Raw genomic sequence first — 21,093 nt, forward strand, 5'->3', positions numbered from 1 at the left:
ATTTAATTTTCTCCAAGCATTATTGCATCCTTCAGAAGAAGCTAAAAAGGAAGCTATTTAGTAGGTTTATTGTACACTTATTTAATTTTCTCCAAGCATTATTGCATCCTTCAGAAGAAGCTAAAAAGGAAGCTATTTAGTAGGTTTATTGTACACTTTAAGAATTATCTCCAAGCATTATTGCATCCTTCAGAAGAAGCTAAAAAGGAAGTTATTTAGTAGGTTTATTGCACACTTTAAGAATTATTGTAGTTATATATCTTTTATATTTCGTTGCATACTTTGCGAAATGCATGGACAATTTTTTTAGCATGGGCAAGTCAAATCCCAATTTTTTTTACACGGATTCCTTGGTCTTGACAGTTGAAAGAGCTAACATTTTCTTACAATTGCATTCATCCAATTTATAAATAATCGGACTATTTCAACCAAAAAATATAAAATTTCAACCAATATTCATCGTATTCGATTATCTATATCTCAATCTAACTAACTTCATTAATGTCTAAAAAACTTTTTTTCAGCGGATGGTTTTAAAAAAAAAACATAAAGGAGAGGGGAGTTGGATTATGGCGCTGTGAACTGTGGGGCTTGGACTACGACGCTCTCGGATGGGAGGCGGGAAATCGCTCACTCGATAATGAAGATGGACGAGATGGAGAGCTAGATGAAGATGAAAATGAATACGATAGCATTTCACATAAAATACAAATTGAAATAACATTGAAAAATGAAAAGGTACAAATACAATACTTAACTAGCCAACATAACAACAGAAAATGCTTATGGAAAATCATCTTCATCAGACATTTCGCAGTCTGAGTTCCAATCAGAGGTAACAATTAACCCCAATCTGTGTCCCTCCAAACGCAACCATCGCACACGCATCCTATTATTTTCTTCGCGAATGCGGTTCAATGCAACATTCAGTTCTTGGGGTGATGTGAGCGGCATGCCTATTGCACGGCGTTTTGGACGATGCAGGCCACGACTTCTTAAATCAGTCTCAATATTATGAGCTTCATCTAGGCGGTAGTTCCATTCTCTCCTCATTTTACTAATGTATTGTCTATTGTAGCGCTCGCTCGGATTAAGCGAGTACTCAAATTCACGTTCCAAAACCCATTTCCTACCCATTGACTCAAAAATGTCACCTGGGTGATATGTCATTGGGCCGCGTTGCCAGAAGAATGGATTCCACGATGACATTTTGAAAGAGTTTTTTTTTAGCGTGGTGAGATGAATAAGGTACTATGGAAGACTATTTATAGAAAAATACATGGTGCAGAAAGGTCTAAACCCCACATGCAATTTTCATATTTATTAAAAACAAAATTCATATAGAAGTATAATTAGTCAGAAATACACCATAATTCATATTGACAGAATATATGTTGCTATAATAAGTCATATATAGTCATAGATACACAATACATTTTCAAAAGAAGTTGTTAAAGCTCCTCATGCATCCCTACGGGTGCATCTTTTCCTCCCACCAGTGCCACATTGTGTTGGCCGGCGATCCCTACGAGATCTGCGTGGAGGAACCCCCTCATGCATCCCTTCCGCACTCTATAAATATCATACAAAATAAAAGTTACTTTTTAATGCGACACTTAAATTATATATATAAAAATTTAAATTCAAAACGAACATGTGCCTCTAAGTCCTGAACATCTGGCGTAGGTGCATATGCATCATTAAAACTGAGCCTCCTTCCATCACAGGGAAAATTAGCTGGAGGTTGAGATGAGGTACTAGTCTGAGGAACTTGGAAAAGGAGGTTGTCCAAAGCCTGTTGGCTCCAAGGTTGTGAGGAAGTCTAAATGGGGTGAAACCTTGTGGAGTGACCATATTAGATAAGTTAAATGGAGCCTCCGACCGAATCATAGATGGGCCAGACATATCCATGGTCGGATAGTGGGAGCTATGTATATCCATAGATGAGTGACATGGAGCTTCTGGGGCAGTCATAGATGGGTCGGAAAATTCCATCGACGGATAATATGGGCCATGTAAATTCGTATGTGGGTCATGTGGACTGGATGGGTGATATGGGGTGGGTAAATGCGTAGGTGGATGATTTTCAGCAGTCATAGATGGGCCGACATTACAACAGAATGCATGAGCCGGGTCTGGGTGTGGCTCTAGATCGTCAACTTGATCGTCATCAATAAGCTGGTGCGCTACCTGACCTCGACCCCGATGGTTACCAGCACGACGTACATTTGCACGATCCCGACGACTAGTTGGCAACTTAGGCGGTGCCACATAAACTGCTGGTGGTATATAATCGGGATCAAATGTCAACCTCGTCCCCATTGCAGCAGCATTCAGAGACTCAGTCGACATGTTAATAAACCTTTGCATCAATGCATTCATACCCTCAGAATCTGAAGGCCACTCTAACGGACTTTCCTGAACACTATAAGCCAAATGTCTAACTCCATGAATTCCACGAGCCTACAAAAAAATATATAACAAACAGTGACGTAAGAAAGCCACTAATATTTGCATGTAAATCGGTTCCAAATCCTTTATATGATGATTTAGTTAGAAAATATAATTAAATTACTTTCATAATCATGGTCAATTTATTATTATACAGTCTTTTTGCTAAATAACGAAAGAGATAAAGTATAAAAATCAAAGCACCTAGGTTAAGATTTTCATGGTAAATTTGCCTGAATACTGGCATTGGATGAGTGTAGTAAGTCAAATTCTTAGACTATTTTTCAAGATATATTAATTAGTACTACCAGTAATTTTGTTTCTACTCAAATGTTAGAAAACTATATAGTACATCAATAACTGTCTATTTAACTTGACATGCACCAAAAGTTACGTACCAGTGCTTCGTGCCTCCCTGCGAGGTGTTGGTATCCCATATCCACGGTACGTTCTGGATTTCCTATCAAGGTGCGGGAGTACCTCCGGTACCATTTAAAATATTCAGAATCCGGTCCGGGAGCTACAGTAGTATATGGAGCTTCAACTATTAGTTCCCGACGGCTTTCCCACAAATATTCAGTTTCCTCAAATATTTGCCCCATCTCCTGACTTACCTTAAATCGCTTGTCAAATGAAAAATGAAATGGTCTATGTGGGGGGATTGGTCCCGGAACAGACTGCTCCTTACCAAATTATCTGTTGACCCGACCCGCCATGTTCCACTCTCGGTAGATCCCACAAATGAGTGGCAACTGCAACATCCAAATGTCTTGACCACGTTGGCACCACTCCGGAAGTCCATCATTGATGGCCTCTGTATAAGGCTCCCACACAAACTACGATAGCAAAAATATTATACAGTCATTTATAATTTATACTACAAATTATAAATTTTCTCATTACAACAAACATCCATTATGCATTTTCAGTTAAGTAAAGATTAGAACATTCAAGCAATTTCCTTCCTTCTAAATACACAAAATTTCATCATTTCCAAACCGTGCAAATGAAGAATAAAAAATACTCAATAGTAGAAAGCGTATCATGACCAAATCCTTGCTAGGAGCACTTTCTTTTTTATTCAGTTCCAAAGCATAACAAGAACAGGCTAACTTGAAAATTCCATAATGAATTTTGATGGAAATAAAAACAAAATAAAATACTTTAGTAACCTTCTAGCCATTAAAACAAACCTAGACAAAATACTAATTATGCTAAAAGAAGAAATGGGATCTAAAAAATATCACAACAAGTAGCAAGTTGTAGCAAATTAGCTATAACAAATTAAAACAAAATTAACCTATTATCATAGTACGATTAAGCAAAAAATGAACAAATCTATAAAAACTCTATTGTTGTTATATTTTTCACATTTCTTATCAAAAAGATTTAAAAGGAAAAATACCTGATCATTAGTTAGGTTGTCTAAAACATCCCTACAAACTACTAGCACAGCTCGTGCCTCGCTTTCACGAACTCCACGACGAGTCCACTTTGCGCAAATACAATATCTCGTTCGTTTACTCTTGGGGAACGAAGTAATGGCTGCATCGGGATTATTCGCTCCCAATCCCAAACTTGTATAAGTAAATTTAACTATATAAATATTTTTTGAATTAAATAAAATAACCCGAAAATACACATGAAAATTGTGTTGTTATGGTTGGGTTCCGATAATGCGTTAATATTATTGTGCAAGCTATTCGGCAATATTATAATTTTTAATGATTTATTATACAAATTATAACACTAGGAAATCTAAAATATCATTTAAAAGATAGCAGAGAAGTTGACTATTTAAACGTGTATCAAGCAATACTTTTAAATTGTTAGCGTGACAACTCAAGGAAATATGGTTAGCTGACATTTAGAATTATACACAAATATTAATAATCCAGATTGCATTATATATAGTGGTACAATTAGTGTTTATAATAAAGCTCGACTTTCGATTCCTAATTTCATTTTTCAAAATTTGGGTAATGGTGGTTATAAGAATACTGCTTGATCTCTTATTTCTACTGAAGTAGAGCAATATATTATTGAAATTCACGTACCTGCAACAAAACAATAAATCCACAAACATCACGGCTATTGGCCATCGAAGCACGGCATAAACAACTGTACAAGTATGATAATGCTGCTGCTCCCCAAGCTTTCCCGCCTATTGCATCAAGGTCTATTATGTCAAGCAAAAAGTGTAAACTAAGCTTTGAACCACTATTATCAGGGAATATATATTGCCACCAATCAACCAAAGCAGGTACAACCTGGCCCTCTTTTGTACCTCAGCCTCATCAGTGTGTTCATCAATAATATCATTATTGGCAATCAAGGTTTCCAAATGATTAGATAATTGTGTTATTACCAACAAGCTATTACCTATAATTGTTTCTTCTCCGGAAAACCAACCAGTAAGGTCGTACATCAATTCCTGCCTCCTTGATTTAGTTATATTTTTAACATTTCTCTGCACCAATGGGTGGCCATCCACGGGAATGCCATATAACACCTCGACATCCTGCAGTGTGATGGTACATTCGCCAGTCCGCATATGAAATGTATGCGTCTCTGGACGCCATCTCTCAATAAGTGCAGTGATGATTCCTTCATCATACTGCACATTACCTACTGCTAAAACTCCCCCAAATCCACACCTCTCAAAGTAATTAAGGATGCGATTATGTAAAAGGTATTGCCTCACGTGATTCCAGAATTCATGATCTGCACGACGTATAGTTAAACACGCGTTCTTTCCAGTCAATGTTCCATCCCACACAGCCTGGGATCTATGCTCATGCTGGAGTATTAATAAATCATAGTTTTCTGGACCTTGATGTACAATGACTTTGGGGCGATCCATATCTATAACATTGCAACACCAAGCCACTGCTATTAGAATAATGGACAACACATTACAGAATTGTTTACTATATATTCAATAGGAAAATCAATAAAGGTCAAACTATAAGATATATTATCACGTGAGAAAAGAAAAAAAAAATAATAAGAGTACAACTGTCAAAAAATAATTGCAGTTCCCTATGTGGTGAACGAAATGTAATTAAACTTTTGGTTAAGCTCATAATTAATTGCCATAATAGTATTCATATTACATATAACTACTTCTTTTCTATTTAAAACAAAGCATATGACTGGAGAGGGGATGCAAGGAAAATATATTATTTTTTTTAACGGATCGGAATAGTATTTCGTCATTATCCAACGAAATACCCATTTTGGTATTAAAAAAAAGGACATGTTATTTTTGTCTATTAGCGTCAAAAACAACTCCAACTTCCTCACAGTTTCTTGATCTTATACTTTTAATTTGAAAATTAAAAATTCTTCATGCTTATCAACAGAAAATAATCTCCAACGACTAGTCACAATTTGAACATAGAAAATGACCCAACAAATGATACAAATATCTTTATGTTATATTTAACAATCTTACTTTCCTCACAATTTCTTCATTTTTTTTTTAACTGTTGTTCTATGAAAATGGCTAACTAAAAGAACATTTATAATATAAATTTATACCTTTTTAATCAGTAGCTTCAACGATTTTTTAAGTATTTTAATTGTAGTTCGTTGACCGATAAACTCTACTAACATTTTTTAAAAGCTTTTTTTAATTGAAGCAACGATTGAAATTACCAACTATTGATTAATTAAACTTGTAACTTTTGTTTTCTTTATTATAGTCTACTACACTAAGTATAACATATAAATAAATCAAAAAAATAAATGTGAACTAATTTATAATGACTAAATCAAAAACTATATGTAAAAACTTATAAAATTAATAAATTACCTCAATTTGAAGAAGATTATGGAGCAAAAGTTGAGGAATCCTTCTGATAGGATTAGTAGAAAAAAAAAGAATCAAGAACGGAAGAAGAGAAAGAATGGAGGTAGAGGAAGAACGGAAAATGGAGAAGGGAGAATGGAGAATGGAGAAGGAAAAATGGAGAATGGAGAGGATAAGGTAAAATAATATAGGGTAAAAGTGGGGAGCAGAAAAAGGGAATATGAACGAAATAAAAAAAAATCCTATTTCGTTGGAACATAAACGAAATGCAAAAAAAAAAAAAAAAAAATCCTATTTCGTTTTTATATAAACGAAATACCAAAAAAAAATTATATTTTCCTATTTCGTTTTTATATAAACGAAATATAAAAAATAATTATCCTATTTCGTTCATGTATCAACGAAATACAAAATATATATATATATTCCAATTTTGTTTTTATATGAATTGCAAAAAAACAAACAGTTAAGTTAATTAATATTCACGAAATAAAAAAAAGGCTATTTCGTGAATTGTGTCACGAAATGCAAAAAAAAAAAAACAGTTAAGTTAATTAATATTCACGAAATAAAAAAAGGCTATTTTGTGAATTGGGCAACGAAATGCAAAAAAAAAAAAAAAAAAAAACCAGTTTCTTTCTTTAATTTCAAGAATTGCAAAAAAAAAAAGGCTATTTCGTGAATTGCCCAACGAAATGCCAAAAAAAAAAAATGTTTCTTTCATTTATTTCACGAATTGCAAAAAAAAAAAAAAAAAAACTATTTCGTGATTTGTGTCACGAAATGCAAAAAAAAAAAATACAAATCACTTTCTTTTTTATTCAGGAAATAAAAAAAAAGGTATTTCGTGAATTGATTCACGAAATGCAAAGAAAAAAAAATATTAAATTAATTTCTTCATTTAATTCACGAAATAATAATAAAAAAAAAACACCTATTTCGTTGCATGGATCACGAACTGCCCATTTTGGTCAAAAAAAAAAAAAGGCATACCATTTTTGTCTAATGGCTGCAAAAATAACCCATTTTGGCTCCGGACTCTAAAAAATGTTACCACTTTATTCGGTTACACCAATTCCGAACAAATAGAGAGAGAATTGATCTTTTTTATTATATATCGTAAATCTTATTTGATACCAAATGTTAATATTCAAGATAGTGGTATTAAATGTTACAAGATCCTTACACCATGAGAGTCATATAAAGATCCCAAATCTTAATTGCATTATACGAGATTGGGAAGAAATGTAGTAGCAAATCTCTATACGATGCGTCTTTATTTTATTAACTTTCATAATTTGTGACCAAAGTTAATTTCAAGATTTGGTTATGGAAACAATTCCAATTGGGTATAACTTGTACTAATTAACTTTCTCTATAGAAGGAAAAGAGTTTTTAATGAACTAGCTATTATACAATGTGGTAAACATCAGAAGAACTTCAAATTCAAGAATAATTCTTTTATACAATATGGCCAAGACTTTGATGACTCTGTTTTTGATAGTCTCCTTCTTGATTATTTCACAAGGTCAGTCTATCTTCCTCTCTTTGTCCCTTTTTATATGTTTGTACAATCACTTATATACACAAAATTCGAGTAAAGTTTAATATTAAGATGAGATTTGAGTAAAAGGTTTTAAGAAGTTTCTTTTCAAAGTGATGGTCTTTACTCTAATAATATGGTGGATCTAGTTTACAATAACATGTATGATCGGTTGTCGCACCTAATATTTTTCAATCACACAATATATGTGGAGGTGAAAAAAAATCAGATTGTATGTATACATAATGAATTATATCGGTAATGACCCCAACAACAATAGATTTAACGCGAAGCACTTTTTTATCACTCGTGAATTCACATCACATCTGATATACACTCACTCAGTCTCAATTTATGTGATATAATTCGGATTTTGAAAGCCAAACAAGAAGATTTTTTATCGCGATTTATTCGTATGTTCTTAAATATTTTAAATTGTTAATTATTGTGACTTGTAGTGACTTATAGTACTTTTTATGTAGTTTCTAAATGTAAATTATTTTCAAGAAAAAACTTAAAGATTGTAAGTGCGAATTCACAATAAAAAATAAAAAAATTGACTCTCAAAATCAGAATTGTTTCACATAAATTGAGACGGAGAAAATATAACATATCGATAATTTATGTAACTTTGTTATTTTCAGATATGGTGATAGTAGAAGCATGTTGTAAGAGTAGAGAAGAATGTGATGGTATGGCATGCAATGTAGGGTTTGGAACTTGTGTTAGTGGGTTTTGCGTATGCTTAGCAGATCTCAAGACAGATTCCACCATTCATAAAGGTCCCTCCTTTCCTCTTTCTTTTTTTCTTTTTGGAAAAGTTTACGAATATGTCAATTCGGTCAAATAATTTACCAACATGACCGAAATATATACAAGATATACTCTATCCGTAACTTATACACTATCAGTGTATATGTTGTGTAGGTATGTATGTTCTGTGATTTGCGTAAAAAGAGTTTAACTGAGCCAAACAAATTCTAGGTTTGCCTAGTCATTTTCAATCACTCGTGAACTCACATCGCATGTGATACATATATACTATTTGGTTGTTTTTTGTAATGAGGTCCATCAAAATTAATTTGTGTCTATACTATATGCTGATGAATTTTGTGATCTTTAGGAAGAATGATGGAAGAATGCAAAGATTGTCAAACTAGAGATGATTGTGGTGAAATGAAATGTGAAATCGGGATTGCAACTTGTATTGACGGGAATTGTCTATGTTTATGATTAATTCGATGTTGTTTAATATTGAAGAATTAGTTAAATGCAATAAAATTGCATTACTTGGTTGTAAGATGACCAGACAAATTTTCTTTTTCTATTTTTAGAAGATCTAAGTTTTTTGTTTTGAAGGGACCAATTCTTAATTATATAATGTTGCAATGAGAAGGGCTTTTCCATTATATTCCTTTTCTTTAATTTATTTCCTTTCTTTTCTTTAATTTTCCTTCTTTCGAAGCCGAGTTCTTTCGCCAAGAGCATCTCTGCCCCACAAAGGTTGAGATAAAGTCTGCGTACATTCTATCATTTTCAGACAGACAAATTTCACTTGTGGAATTACGCTGGGTATGTTGTTGTTGCAATGAAAAGGGCTCTCTTTTTTCATTTTTCCCCCCTCTGAAAGATAACCCTTCTCATGCTCTCTGTGTCACTCTTACAAAATCACAACCTGCAAACATACGTTATTACCTTAGTAAAGTTTAATAAGCTCTGATTTGATTAAAATTTCTTTCAAGCGACACCATTTACTCAAAATATGGTGGATCTAGATCCAACTGCTTTAGCTTTAATCATATGATATTACTTTGGAATCATTCGTCAACTCATATCACTTGTGATAGGCATGGTTGTTTTAGCATGAAGCACGTTTTACTTGCCATAACAATCGTAATTTATATAACTAGGTCTTCCAAAAATCAATGTACGTGCATTCCACTTAACGAATTTGTGATCTTCAGATGTGATGACAAGACGGACGTATAAGAATGGTATAAATTGTCAAATGGCTTTTTAATCATGTTAATCTAATACCTCGAGGGAGAGTAAATTTTAAGGGATAATCATAGTATAAAACAACGTTTATTTGACAACACAAATTGGCAACAAAATAAGCTGGTCCTTATAAAGCAAAAAAAGTTTCGTTTCTACTTTCCTCCAATTCTCATCGATGCCTGATTTTCATGGTTAATTAGGAGATGTATTGAAAAATAACGTAAAACTACAATTTTACAAATATTTAGTGATAAAAAAATCTAATTCTGGCACGTTTATTGGACTGCACACATAAACTAATTTATAGCCTGTTTGACCAAGCTTATTTTTCCCCCAAAAATACTTGTTTTTTCAATAAGTACTTATTTTTTCAATAAATACTTATTTGAAAAAAAGTGAGAAAATAAGTGCTTCTGGAGATGCTTTTAATCATTAATTTAATTTTAATCTACTTATTTTATATGATTATTTAAGACTCATGTCTTAAAGAATACGATCAAACCCAACTCTCTAAGTCTTAACTCTTTAAGTGTAACACTGAACAACAGAACCTCGCATATCTTTGAGCCGTGAGGGAAAAGGAGAGCTTCACCAGAAATTTGAAGAAAGTAAAGAAAGAATAGTTGAATTAACACTACTAGTCATAAATCAAAAAATCGAACCAACCCCACAATAATCAAATCAATAATTTTTATTTTATTTGGGTTGGTTCAATTTTAGACATTTAAAAATCAACTAAATTGATTTAATTTTAGACAATTACCGAACCATGAACACCCTTAGTTACGGTTTGACCTATGGCCGAACAGACCTAATTTTAGACAAAAGTTAGACTTTAAGCGAAGGACAAAAACTAAAAATCACCCCTGAATAAGGGCAATCGTGCAAAGTGCCCGAATAAAAGAAACCTTATTTTATGGTATTTAGATGACATTCTTCTTTTCCAGTAGCTTGTTTTGAGAAACATTGAGATCATGAGATGCATAAGTCCCGAATGGATTAACAAAAATGTACAAAAGCTTCATTTGTCTGTCATTCTACAAGTCTATCTATCTTCCTTTTTTAAGTATGGCATCGTCTTTCCCTTTGGTTTGATCCACTAATTCAGAGATTAATTTGAATATCACATTTCAACCCAAGACAATTTCAAGATGTCTCAACAATTACCTGATAAACTAAGTTGTTCACATTTCCAGCCCACCAAACAAAACCAGTGGTGTCTTTGTCACAGCCACAACCACCCAAGGCTAAAGTTACATTAAAGAGCGTTTTTCATTAGACTCATCCTTGAGCCGTCATTCAAGCGTGAATACCTTCATTTAAGAGCATATTCCAGTATAGAAAGCCTCAAATTCAAAATCATGGCATGTGATTTTCCTATATTAATGATAATCAAATGAAACACCTTAAGTAAACTGGTCTACCAATATTTGTTATGGAAAACTCTGTAAGAACTGAGGAACAGGTTTATAGCCTCAAAACTTACAACTTATGTATTTCTTATTCTAAAAACATCCTTAGCCACTGACCAAAACATGAGAAGTCAAGCGACAATAGATAAATAAGAAAAATTAATGTAGCACCATGCTCGTAAAGTCTGAGGGTAAGTATAAGACGACAGACTATGAATTTTGGTGCTCAAATCCTTCACATTAGTCTAGTTAACTAATAAAAATGAGATTAATGTATTTCTTATTCTCAACACACATCTTTGCCACTGATGTAACATTGAAGAGTGGCAACAGATAATAAGAAACTTTAATGTAGCACCATGCTCGTAAAGTCTGAAGATAGTATAAAACAACAGACCATGTATTTTGGTGCTCAACAAATTGAGCCTACATCACTTTATCCGGACTTTTATTCCAAAAAACTGTTTGGACATAGAATTGTTACAACTTGCCGGAATTTGAAAAACTCCAAAAACCAAATCACTCACAAAAATTCAAAAACAACTCCAATACATTCATGTCCAAACAAAACTCCAATTTCCAAATACCTTTTTCAACTTGAAAACAAATAAGCACTAAGTAGTTTTTTTCTAAGTTGCGCGGACTCTTCACTTCCGTTGCCGCACCCGTGTCGGATTCTCCAAAAATGCACTCCTTTTGGAGTGTCCGACACGCACCCGCCGATATTTTATAAGAATCCGAGCAACATAGGTTGTTTTCCAAATTTCACAATTCCAACTAACCAATGAAACCATCTAATGCCTCCCACTAGCTCCACTAATCAGATCAACAACAACATGCCCAATACAATCCCACCAGGTGAGGTCTGGAGAGGGTAGAGTGTATACAGACCTTACGCCTACCTTTACCTTTTGACGAGACTAATCAGATCAAAAACATTCACAAAAGACCCTAAACAGAGTTTAACTAGTGCTTCCCTTAAGTTTAACCCCTTTTTACAAATAACAAATATATACTAACCAGTAGCCTAACTACAAAGAATCATCTAAAAGTTATCTTAATGGCTTAAGACATAATTTAAGTTCTTCTACTATCTTTACAGTAATGACAAACTATATAACTAACTTGAGAATAAAGGTAATTTTGATATAAAAAAGAATAACATTGGGCCTTGAAGGAATAAGGGGTGGCTTGTATATGAACTTTGTTGGGGTTATTATTTGAGTTCTATGGGTCTACTTTACTTCCCTATATATAAATATAATCCAATAAAACTTCACAGAAAAGATTTATTTTTATAATGAAGGTAAAATGAAAAAGGAAAATGCTCTACTTGGTTTAATGCAAATAAATCATAGCAATGCATCAGAGAACTTTGAAGGCATATGATATATTCAACATAATATTTCAGCTAAACAGTTCCTCATCATTTTGCTTTGCAACTTTTTCTAAAATAAGAAATAGAAGTCTTTCTAATAATAACCAGCCCCTACATTCCAATTTAACTACTTGATTTTAGTGGTCAAAGATCACAAAACTTGACCAAAAATGTTACATAATGAACTAAATATTTGTAATGAAATTAACTAATGGTAGCACTCAAGGAAAAAGATTGACCATTTTAATCAGAGAACTTTGAAGGCTAATATATGATATTCAACATATAATTCAGCTTATATATTCTCATCATTTTACTTGTCAAAAATAATTAAAAACTTCAAAAAGATTCTAAAAAGCAAAAGTTATTTTTTTTTATTTTGGCAAAGTAGAGCTGAATAAATGACTAAAATATTCAACCAAAAATTTTGCCAAAAAAATTAAGTTTAGCACCAGAAAAAAACCCTTTATCTCGTGTTTTCTTTGCAATAACAACTTTATATTACAAAGGGCTATTTGGTGCACAATATGTACATAACATACCATTTCCATATAACAAACTAAATTTCAAGATTCAAATAAAGTAAAAAAATATCTAGCAAAAAAAAAAAAGACAACTTACTACAAAAACAAAGCAATATATGCTCCTTGGGTACATTGATTTAACTGATAAAAATCAATTTTGCAAAACTATCCACAATTTTTTGCAAGTCTTTTGACTTTGTTATTAGTGAAAGGCATGGCTGCGCTCTTTTGGGGTAGGACTATTATTATGGTCATTTTATAGGGAAAGATTAGGGTTTGGGTTTGGTTTATAAAAGGGAAAATGGACAAAATTGCCCCCTAAAGTTTAGAAAATTACAAAACGTTACCCGTCATTTGCAGATTGTTTCAAATATGTATTTGAGGTTAATAAAATGTGTCATCCTTATCCTTTTGAGAAAGACAAATATAGCCTGCTACTTATGTAAGGGCAATTTGCACGATTGCCCTTATTCGGGGTCCTTCGCTTAAAATACTTCGAGATTCTAGGTTAGAATCTTGGTTCAATAAAAAAAATAAAAAACGCAAAGCAGAGTTCGTTGTAAAATTAAACCTATTCGGGCAAAAGTTAGGTCTTAAGACAGCTTTTCTAGAATTCCAGCAGGGTAACAGGCAAATCTCTGCCTTAAAGCAAACTCTGCCTTATAAGGAAGATTTTTCGTGAAGCCTTGCCTTGCAATTTTTTTTTCTTTTTGAAAGCGGGGTTCGAACCCAGAATGTCAGAGTATTTTTGGTCACTTTTTTAAGCGAATAGCAAAAATTAAAGACCAACAATTTGAGGGACAAAAATTAAAGATCAACACCTTTGAAGGGCAATCCGTGCAAAAAATAAATGCCTATGTAAATTTAAGATTGATTAATACTCCCTCCGTCCCACAATAAGTGTCACCTTAGCCAAATTTTTTTGTCCCATAATAAGTGTCACCTTAGGATACCAATGCATATATTGACTAGTTTTTTTCATCTTTGCCCTTGCACAAAAAATGACAAGTTTCTTTATTCAAGGCCAAAAGTTGGATTCATAATGTCGAATTTTGGGTTTCATGTGAAAATGAAAGTTTTGGACTATGGAAGATAGGATTAGGAAGAGGCAAAAGAAGTAGTAGTACTCTAAATGATGATGGTTAGATTCTCAACGTCAAAAGATGAACTACTTGTGCATGCTCTAATCATCAAGAAGAAAAAATATTTTTTTTACATAAAGGTAATTTGATAAACTTTACACTTCATCATTGGTTTCTTCATATGTGTGTTTTTTGCTAAGATAACACTTATTATAGGACCGAGGAAGTAACATTTTTAGAATACCTTTTACCAACTAACCAAATATCAAGATTTGTGAAGAAACAATCACTAAATGAAAGTAATAAGATTATACAAATCTCTTAATTAGTAGAAAAATTAGGAGGTTCTTGATGAATTAGATACTATATACTGTTGCAACTTGAAATAAGACGTAAACTAAAGTTAAAAAAGGCTTTCCTTTAGGTAATTGGACAAGGCTTCAAGGACTGTGTTTTTTGTAGTCGCCTTCTTCTTGATCATTTCATGTGGTTAGTACACATATATATACACACTAGTCTCTATGAACGTGTCTCGCATGTTAATAATAGCACGCAGATGTTCAGGCGACCAACATTAATTATGTTATTCCCCTGCTTCTTCCACAAGTGCATATTCGTTTGTGAGTAAAGTGCTAACAATATTTCATAATGAACCAATTAATTAATACCGTAAAGAACGAATATCATCTATTGCTACTCTGATAATGAAGAGCTTCCCTTGATGTGAGCAGAACTATCTATTTAAATTATGTTGAAAACGGCCTCTATTCCTGCTTTGAGAAGTAGATTGAAGGGCTTATCGCTTATCATACTGCTGCTCCCAGCACCGTTCCACAGCCGACCGATCTGCTGCCAACACTTTAGAAATATCGTTTTTGTTCAACATTTATTTTTTGTATAACTACATGTCAATATTATGTTCATATGTCAATATACATATATAGATCATGACCGTAGTTTAGGGCCTTTTCTTTTTTATTTATTTTACTTTCTTGATTGAAGGTATCAAAAGTTTTAGTTTCTTTTTAATATATTCTCTACTGCCTCTTATTATTTTAGTTTATCTAAACAAATTATAAAATTACTTTTATTCAAATAATTCTTTCAATCGAAATCAAAATGACATACTTCATCTTTTAGTGGGAAAGACTAATTTAGAGGATGCAGGTGTATTTTGTGGCACATTAATTAGCTCATCATAATTCTTTTTACTGTTCCTTAGTTTTAGTTAGACAGCTAACTTAATATATTTACTAAAATCCTTAAAAAAAACCTTCAATTAATTAAAAGCATAGTATGGATCTTATTTTATTATCCAGCAATATGAAGTTACCGAATTCACAACCTAATATGATAGATAGCAAAGCTAGCTCAGCTATAATAATAATGGATAGATAGATAGAAAGATAGAAAGACAAAAGATAAGTCACTACTCCTACTCGAATTTGATATTTTTAAATATTATAAAGATGTACTCACAAATTGAAATCATTTTTCATTGGCTATTCTTACCATGTGTTTGGTGTATTAACTTATAGTAAATTTTTCCTAACCAGTTCGAAATTTGGTGGCTACCCGAATTCTATCACAAAAAAAAAAAAAAAAAAAAAAAAAACTTCTTGGCCACGTATTGTTCATTACTAACGTGATTTAGGTTTATAGTTTTAGGTTTTTAGGTTTAAGAAGTATGTCCAAAAGAAATAGGATTAGAGCTTATTAAGGGTATAAAAGTCGTTTAATATTTGATGAATATTTTGGTCAATTAATACACACATATATATATATGCCCCTCCGTCTCTCTTTATATTGGAATTTATATCACTAAGTCATCTAAAAATTTATCAATATACAAGATATATACTAACGAGTTTCATAATATTTAGGTGCGGTGCTAGGTGATTGTCAGAAGTGTAAGTCTAGAGTAGATTGTCATATGAAATGTGAATTTGGGTTGCCAACTTGTGTTGGTGGGATTTGCGTATGCTTAGCAACCAAGACATACTCCACCAGTCAAATAGGTACGTAACAATAATTCAAGTAGCAAGTCACAAAAATTAGGACAGATGAAGTACATTTATAGAGTTCCACTGCATAAGAGAAATGTGTTTAATTACTTGACGAATTAAATGGTTGTTTTTAGCAGGAAACACCTTTTACTTTGTCATGTGTTGACAATATATCTAACTAAATTCTTCAACAAGTAATATGTATCAAGATACTAACGAGTTTTCTGATCTTCATATGTGATGACAGGAGAGACATGTAAGACTAAAGACGATTGTCACATAAATTGTAAAGGTGGAATTCCATTTTGTGTAGAGGGGACTTGTACATGTATTTGATCATGGAGATAGCGGTCCAATTAGTGGTAACTAGTGATTTTGCAAGGTCTTGAATTATATTTAAAGGAGCGTTATTGTATAAGATAATGCTTACTTGATGAAATAAATGGCAATAAAGTTTACTGTTGCATTATGATCAGGAAAAAAAAAATCGTTGTGCTCTATTTTGGATCTAGAGTTATTTATGAATACTTATGATTTTTGGAGGGGGTAACGGAGAATAATTTTATACTTCTTACCTTTAAAAAGAATGAACCTATCTGCGGCACTATAAGAAAGTATAGAAATGGCAACAAAAAATTTAATATTTGGCAACAACTTAGTTTTCTTGTTGGCAAATGCACTTTTTTGTTGCCAAAAAATTTAATTTAAATTTTGTTGTCATAGTATTGATTATTATTATTAGGCTTAATACCTAGATGGACCCTTAAACTTGGCATGTTTTGTAAGATAGACATATAAACTTACAAGGTGACCAGATAGACACTTAAACTTACTCAAAGTGTATTTTTCAAGTTTTCCAGTTATTTTGAAAACAAAAACTATATTTTTCAAACACTCACAATTTTCATGGCCAAACAAGCCCTAAATATATCACAATTTTATTTTATTTTTAAAATGCAAAAATAAGGCAATCGCATATACATGAGACTATAAATGTGCACTTAAACCAATAAATACTCGCTAATCGCAATTTTGCAGCTTTCAATTAACTCGGTTTTTTTTTTACACTTGAATAATTAAAAAACAATAACTTTAACCAATAAAAATCCTTAAAAAAAGAAATTTCAAATTAAGAAATTTCTTTTTTTTAAGGATTTTCTTCTCGGCTTTACAGTTTTCTTAATTTGAAATTTCTTTTACACTTGAAATACTGAACTTAGAAATTTCTTAATTTGAAATTTCTTTTTTTAAAGATTTTTATTGGTTAAAGTTATTGTTTTTTAATTATTCAAGTGTAAAAAAAAAAAACCCGAGTTAATTGAAAGCTGCAAAATTGCGATTAGCGAGTATTTATTGGTTTAAGTGCACATTTATAGTCTCATGTATATGCGTTTGCCTTATTTTTGCATTTTAAAAAAAATATTTTGTGATATATTTAGGGCTTGTTTGGCCATGAAAATTGTGAGTGTTTGAAAAATATAGTTTTTGTTTTCAAAATAACTGAAAAACTTGAAAAATACACTTTGAGTAAGTTTAAGTGTCTATCTGGTCACCTTGTAAGTTTATATGCCTATCTTACAAAACATGTCAAGTTTAAGGGTCCATCTGGGTATTAAGCCTTATTATTATAAGAAAGTACTTTTGGCAACAACAAAAAAAGTTGTTGCGCATTGTTGCAATAACAACCGTTGGGAAAAGTCTATGCAACAAATTTTTTATTTTTTGTTGCCAAAAGTACTTTTTGCAACAATAATCAATCTATGACAACAAAAAAAAAATATAGATTTTTTCTTGTAGTGCTGGTTTAAGAAAAAATAAAGGATTTTGAAACTTATAGTCTAAAATAATTTATAGATTTTATGTGCTTATAACGTCATCTTAATAAGTGTAAAATGAGAAGTTTAAACTTACATTGTTTTTAAATTTAAAAAGAAAATGTTTTTAAAAAAAAAAAAATCATTTCTTTTTTTAATGAAGGGCGTATGTCGTTACATTAACATCACATTTATCCGTGGTCACTTATCTTTCGTATTATGGTTGTGACATGTGGTAAGGATGACGACCCATTTATCCCACAAGCAAGTTTTGATAACTCTGTCAAAATTTGTGAATAGTTTTATAAGAAAGATGAAATAAAAATAGTACTCCGTCAACTTGTGAACAATAAAAAAAACACATGCAATTTTTTTCATCTGTCATAACTTGTGTGAAAACTTGTAATCCGCCATAACATTGTATAAAAATTGTCATTTGAACTAGTCAAAGTAACCTCTTAAATCTCCGGTATAAGTTTTTGCTCAACTCTTTACAATTAAGAGCACATGTCCCGAACTTTAAATAGAGGTAAAGTTGGCCCATTTCGAGAGGAGGGTATTTTTGAGTTATTTGGCAAATTGGAAGGCATTTTTCGCTAAAAACGTAACAGCGGTGGCATTTTTTAGTCAAAAACTTAACGGCGGATAAAATTGATTTATTTCAAATAGTTTAGGGATATTTTGGCCATTTGCCCTTAAAAATTGGGAAAATGACCTAATAATACTACTTAAGACTCGATATTATAAAACATAAAGATATTTTTCCTTATTTACAAAACATACCAATTTAATTATAAAACATAACAGATCTGAAAAAATTAAAAGTCCATCCTTCCCTTCGCCTTCTCTAATCTGCCCAGATCTAGAAAAACAAATAACCGACCTTTCCCGTCCACAAATAACCGACCCTTCCCGTCCCCTTCTCTATCACAATCTGCTCATATCTGAGGAAAAAACCACTCGCGGATGCTCTGTTTCATCCGTGCTTTCCGGCAAAGCCCCGCCCCAATTATGAAATCCTTCAACCAATAATCAAGTGTGATATACGGATCATTAGTTCTTTTGCCTTTTGAGAAGATGACTACTAAATTTCTACCGATGGGAAGTACTTATGTTACAAGGTGCACTAGCAGCTTTATATCGTTCTCCTTTGATCCTTCAACCAATGACTACTCGATTTTCAGTATAGAATGTCTCAGAACTAACCCAAATCTTCTCTAATAATTTTAAAGCTAGGGTATGGAAATGAAAAACCAAGCCACTTAGAGTTAATTGCCCCTCTAGAAATTTAGAAGAAACAAAAATTTCTATTTTGATTTTGGACTATTTGGAAATGTATTAATATTGTATGAAAGTTGTATATAATGTTATTGTAGTTATATTAAATTTCATCCGAATTTCGAAGTGAGATACAAAATTGTATTAAATTTGTATGAAAGTTGTATAAAATGTTGTTGTAGTTGTATTAAATTTCTAGAAAGCTAACATGAATTTATAAAAAAATTCATACAGTTATATACATATTTTATACTATTTTTATACAGTTTTCATACACGAAAAATGTGAGAATTCTAAGGTTTGAGCAAGATATACATATTTCATAGTATAATTTTCATACACAAAAATTTGAGCGAAATTTATAAGTCTTGAGCGAGATATATATATTTCATACACAAAATTCTAAGCGAAAATTTTAAGCTTTGAGTGAGATATACACATTTTATACTTTTCATACACAAAATTTTCGTACATGTTTTGTAAGAAATCTATTGGTATGTTTTGTAAACTGAAAAGTATCGTCATAATTTGTAAATATGTCACACCCTGAACCATGGTGTCATACCCCATTTTAACCGGGTTAAATTAGAAGTACGACATATTGGTGATTCCTATTTTTTGTTTATTTTAAAGAGTCGCCACCTAATTATTTATGGTGAATTAGGACACCTAAAGTTTATTAAAGTTATGTTTAAAGTTAACTCTGTTTAAGGTCTGCGAAACTTAAGATTCTAGGTAAGGGTTCAATTAGTCTAAAGGGAAGGTATTAGGCATCCTTTAAGACCCATTAACAATGGTTAACCGACCGGACTTAATTAATTAGGCTAAGAAAACATCTTTATAAGAATTGTTATAGTTTGGATAGGTGTACAAGAACACTATTTAAAGTAAGACTGGTAGAAAATAATGATTTGCATAAAAGGGTTTAGTTGTGGGTAAACTGAGAAAGTGCGGGATTGTATAGCATTTTATAAATATTAGAGAAAATAAGTTATATCTACTAACAAATTAGAGTTATTGTAAGATTAATAGTAATAAAACTTTAAAGGTTTTGTAGGAAGACTTATTAGTTCAATATAAGCTGTGAAAAGATTGTTTAACAAATACGTATTTCAAGTGTTGGGAAAGTAGCTAAATTAGAACAGTTATCCATGAAAATAGTTAGTTTTCCTTATTTCTCAAAATAAGTTAACGTCAGTGCAAAATTGGTAACGCTTTAAATTGCTAAGATAGTGATAGTGAATCTTGATTCTCAAAGTATGTGGTCATGCTATTTTAAAAACCAATTATCCCAACAAGTATTATAGATGCTATAAATAGTTTAGAACATAAACCGAAAAGAATGTAAATTTGTGAAATTAACTACCCATTAGGCTAAAGCTAACCCACTAATTTTACTAGAATTCATCTAAGTTAGGAAAACAAACAAAGTAACGGGTTAGTCAAATAATACAAGCTAAATGCACAAACAAAATAGAGACTGAAATGAAATTAAACGGGCTCGGCCCATTTTCTGGACTGCTGTGGATCTGACTACTATTGGGCTTCGGCCCAGTAGCAATTTTATATGTTGCTGCTGTTGTCTTGCCTATTGGGCTTTGGCCCAGATTTTATTTCCTGTTTGGCTGCGGATTGGCTGCTACTATATGGGGGCTGACTCGAAGAGGTCATGTTGGGCTTTTAGCCCAACGCCAAATGTGGAAGAAAACGAGTCGCTTGCACTCGTGTGCGAGATGTCATGCATAAAAACGAAAAAAAAGATTAGTACATAACCAACAAATAAGACCAAACGT

The 21,093-nt window shown here is 32.1% G+C and overlaps 1 protein-coding gene and 2 non-coding genes across 3 annotated transcripts; 1 reads left to right on the forward strand and 2 right to left on the reverse strand.

Annotated features, from left to right (window-relative positions):
* Positions 1–7,596: 7,596 nt before the first annotated feature.
* Positions 7,597–9,208, forward strand: LOC132642831 (putative defensin-like protein 298). The gene is made up of 3 exons (XM_060359855.1): positions 7,597–7,793; positions 8,453–8,590; positions 8,932–9,208. Exons 1-3 carry the CDS (start codon positions 7,736–7,738, stop codon positions 9,039–9,041), a joined length of 306 nt encoding a protein of 101 aa, XP_060215838.1. The 5' UTR covers positions 7,597–7,735; the 3' UTR covers positions 9,042–9,208.
* Positions 9,209–12,574: 3,366 nt separating this feature from the next.
* Positions 12,575–12,654, reverse strand: LOC132643102 (small nucleolar RNA R160). The gene has a single exon (XR_009583547.1). It is a non-coding gene; the product is annotated as a small nucleolar RNA R160 (small nucleolar RNA).
* A 184-nt stretch (positions 12,655–12,838) lies between these two features.
* On the reverse strand, positions 12,839–12,914 carry LOC132643103 (small nucleolar RNA R160). Its single transcript, XR_009583548.1, has one exon. It is a non-coding gene; the product is annotated as a small nucleolar RNA R160 (small nucleolar RNA).
* Positions 12,915–21,093: the final 8,179 nt, after the last annotated feature.

The sequence above is a fragment of the Lycium barbarum genome, chromosome 5, assembly GCF_019175385.1.
Source record: "Lycium barbarum isolate Lr01 chromosome 5, ASM1917538v2, whole genome shotgun sequence".
Taxonomy (NCBI): domain Eukaryota; kingdom Viridiplantae; phylum Streptophyta; class Magnoliopsida; order Solanales; family Solanaceae; genus Lycium; species Lycium barbarum.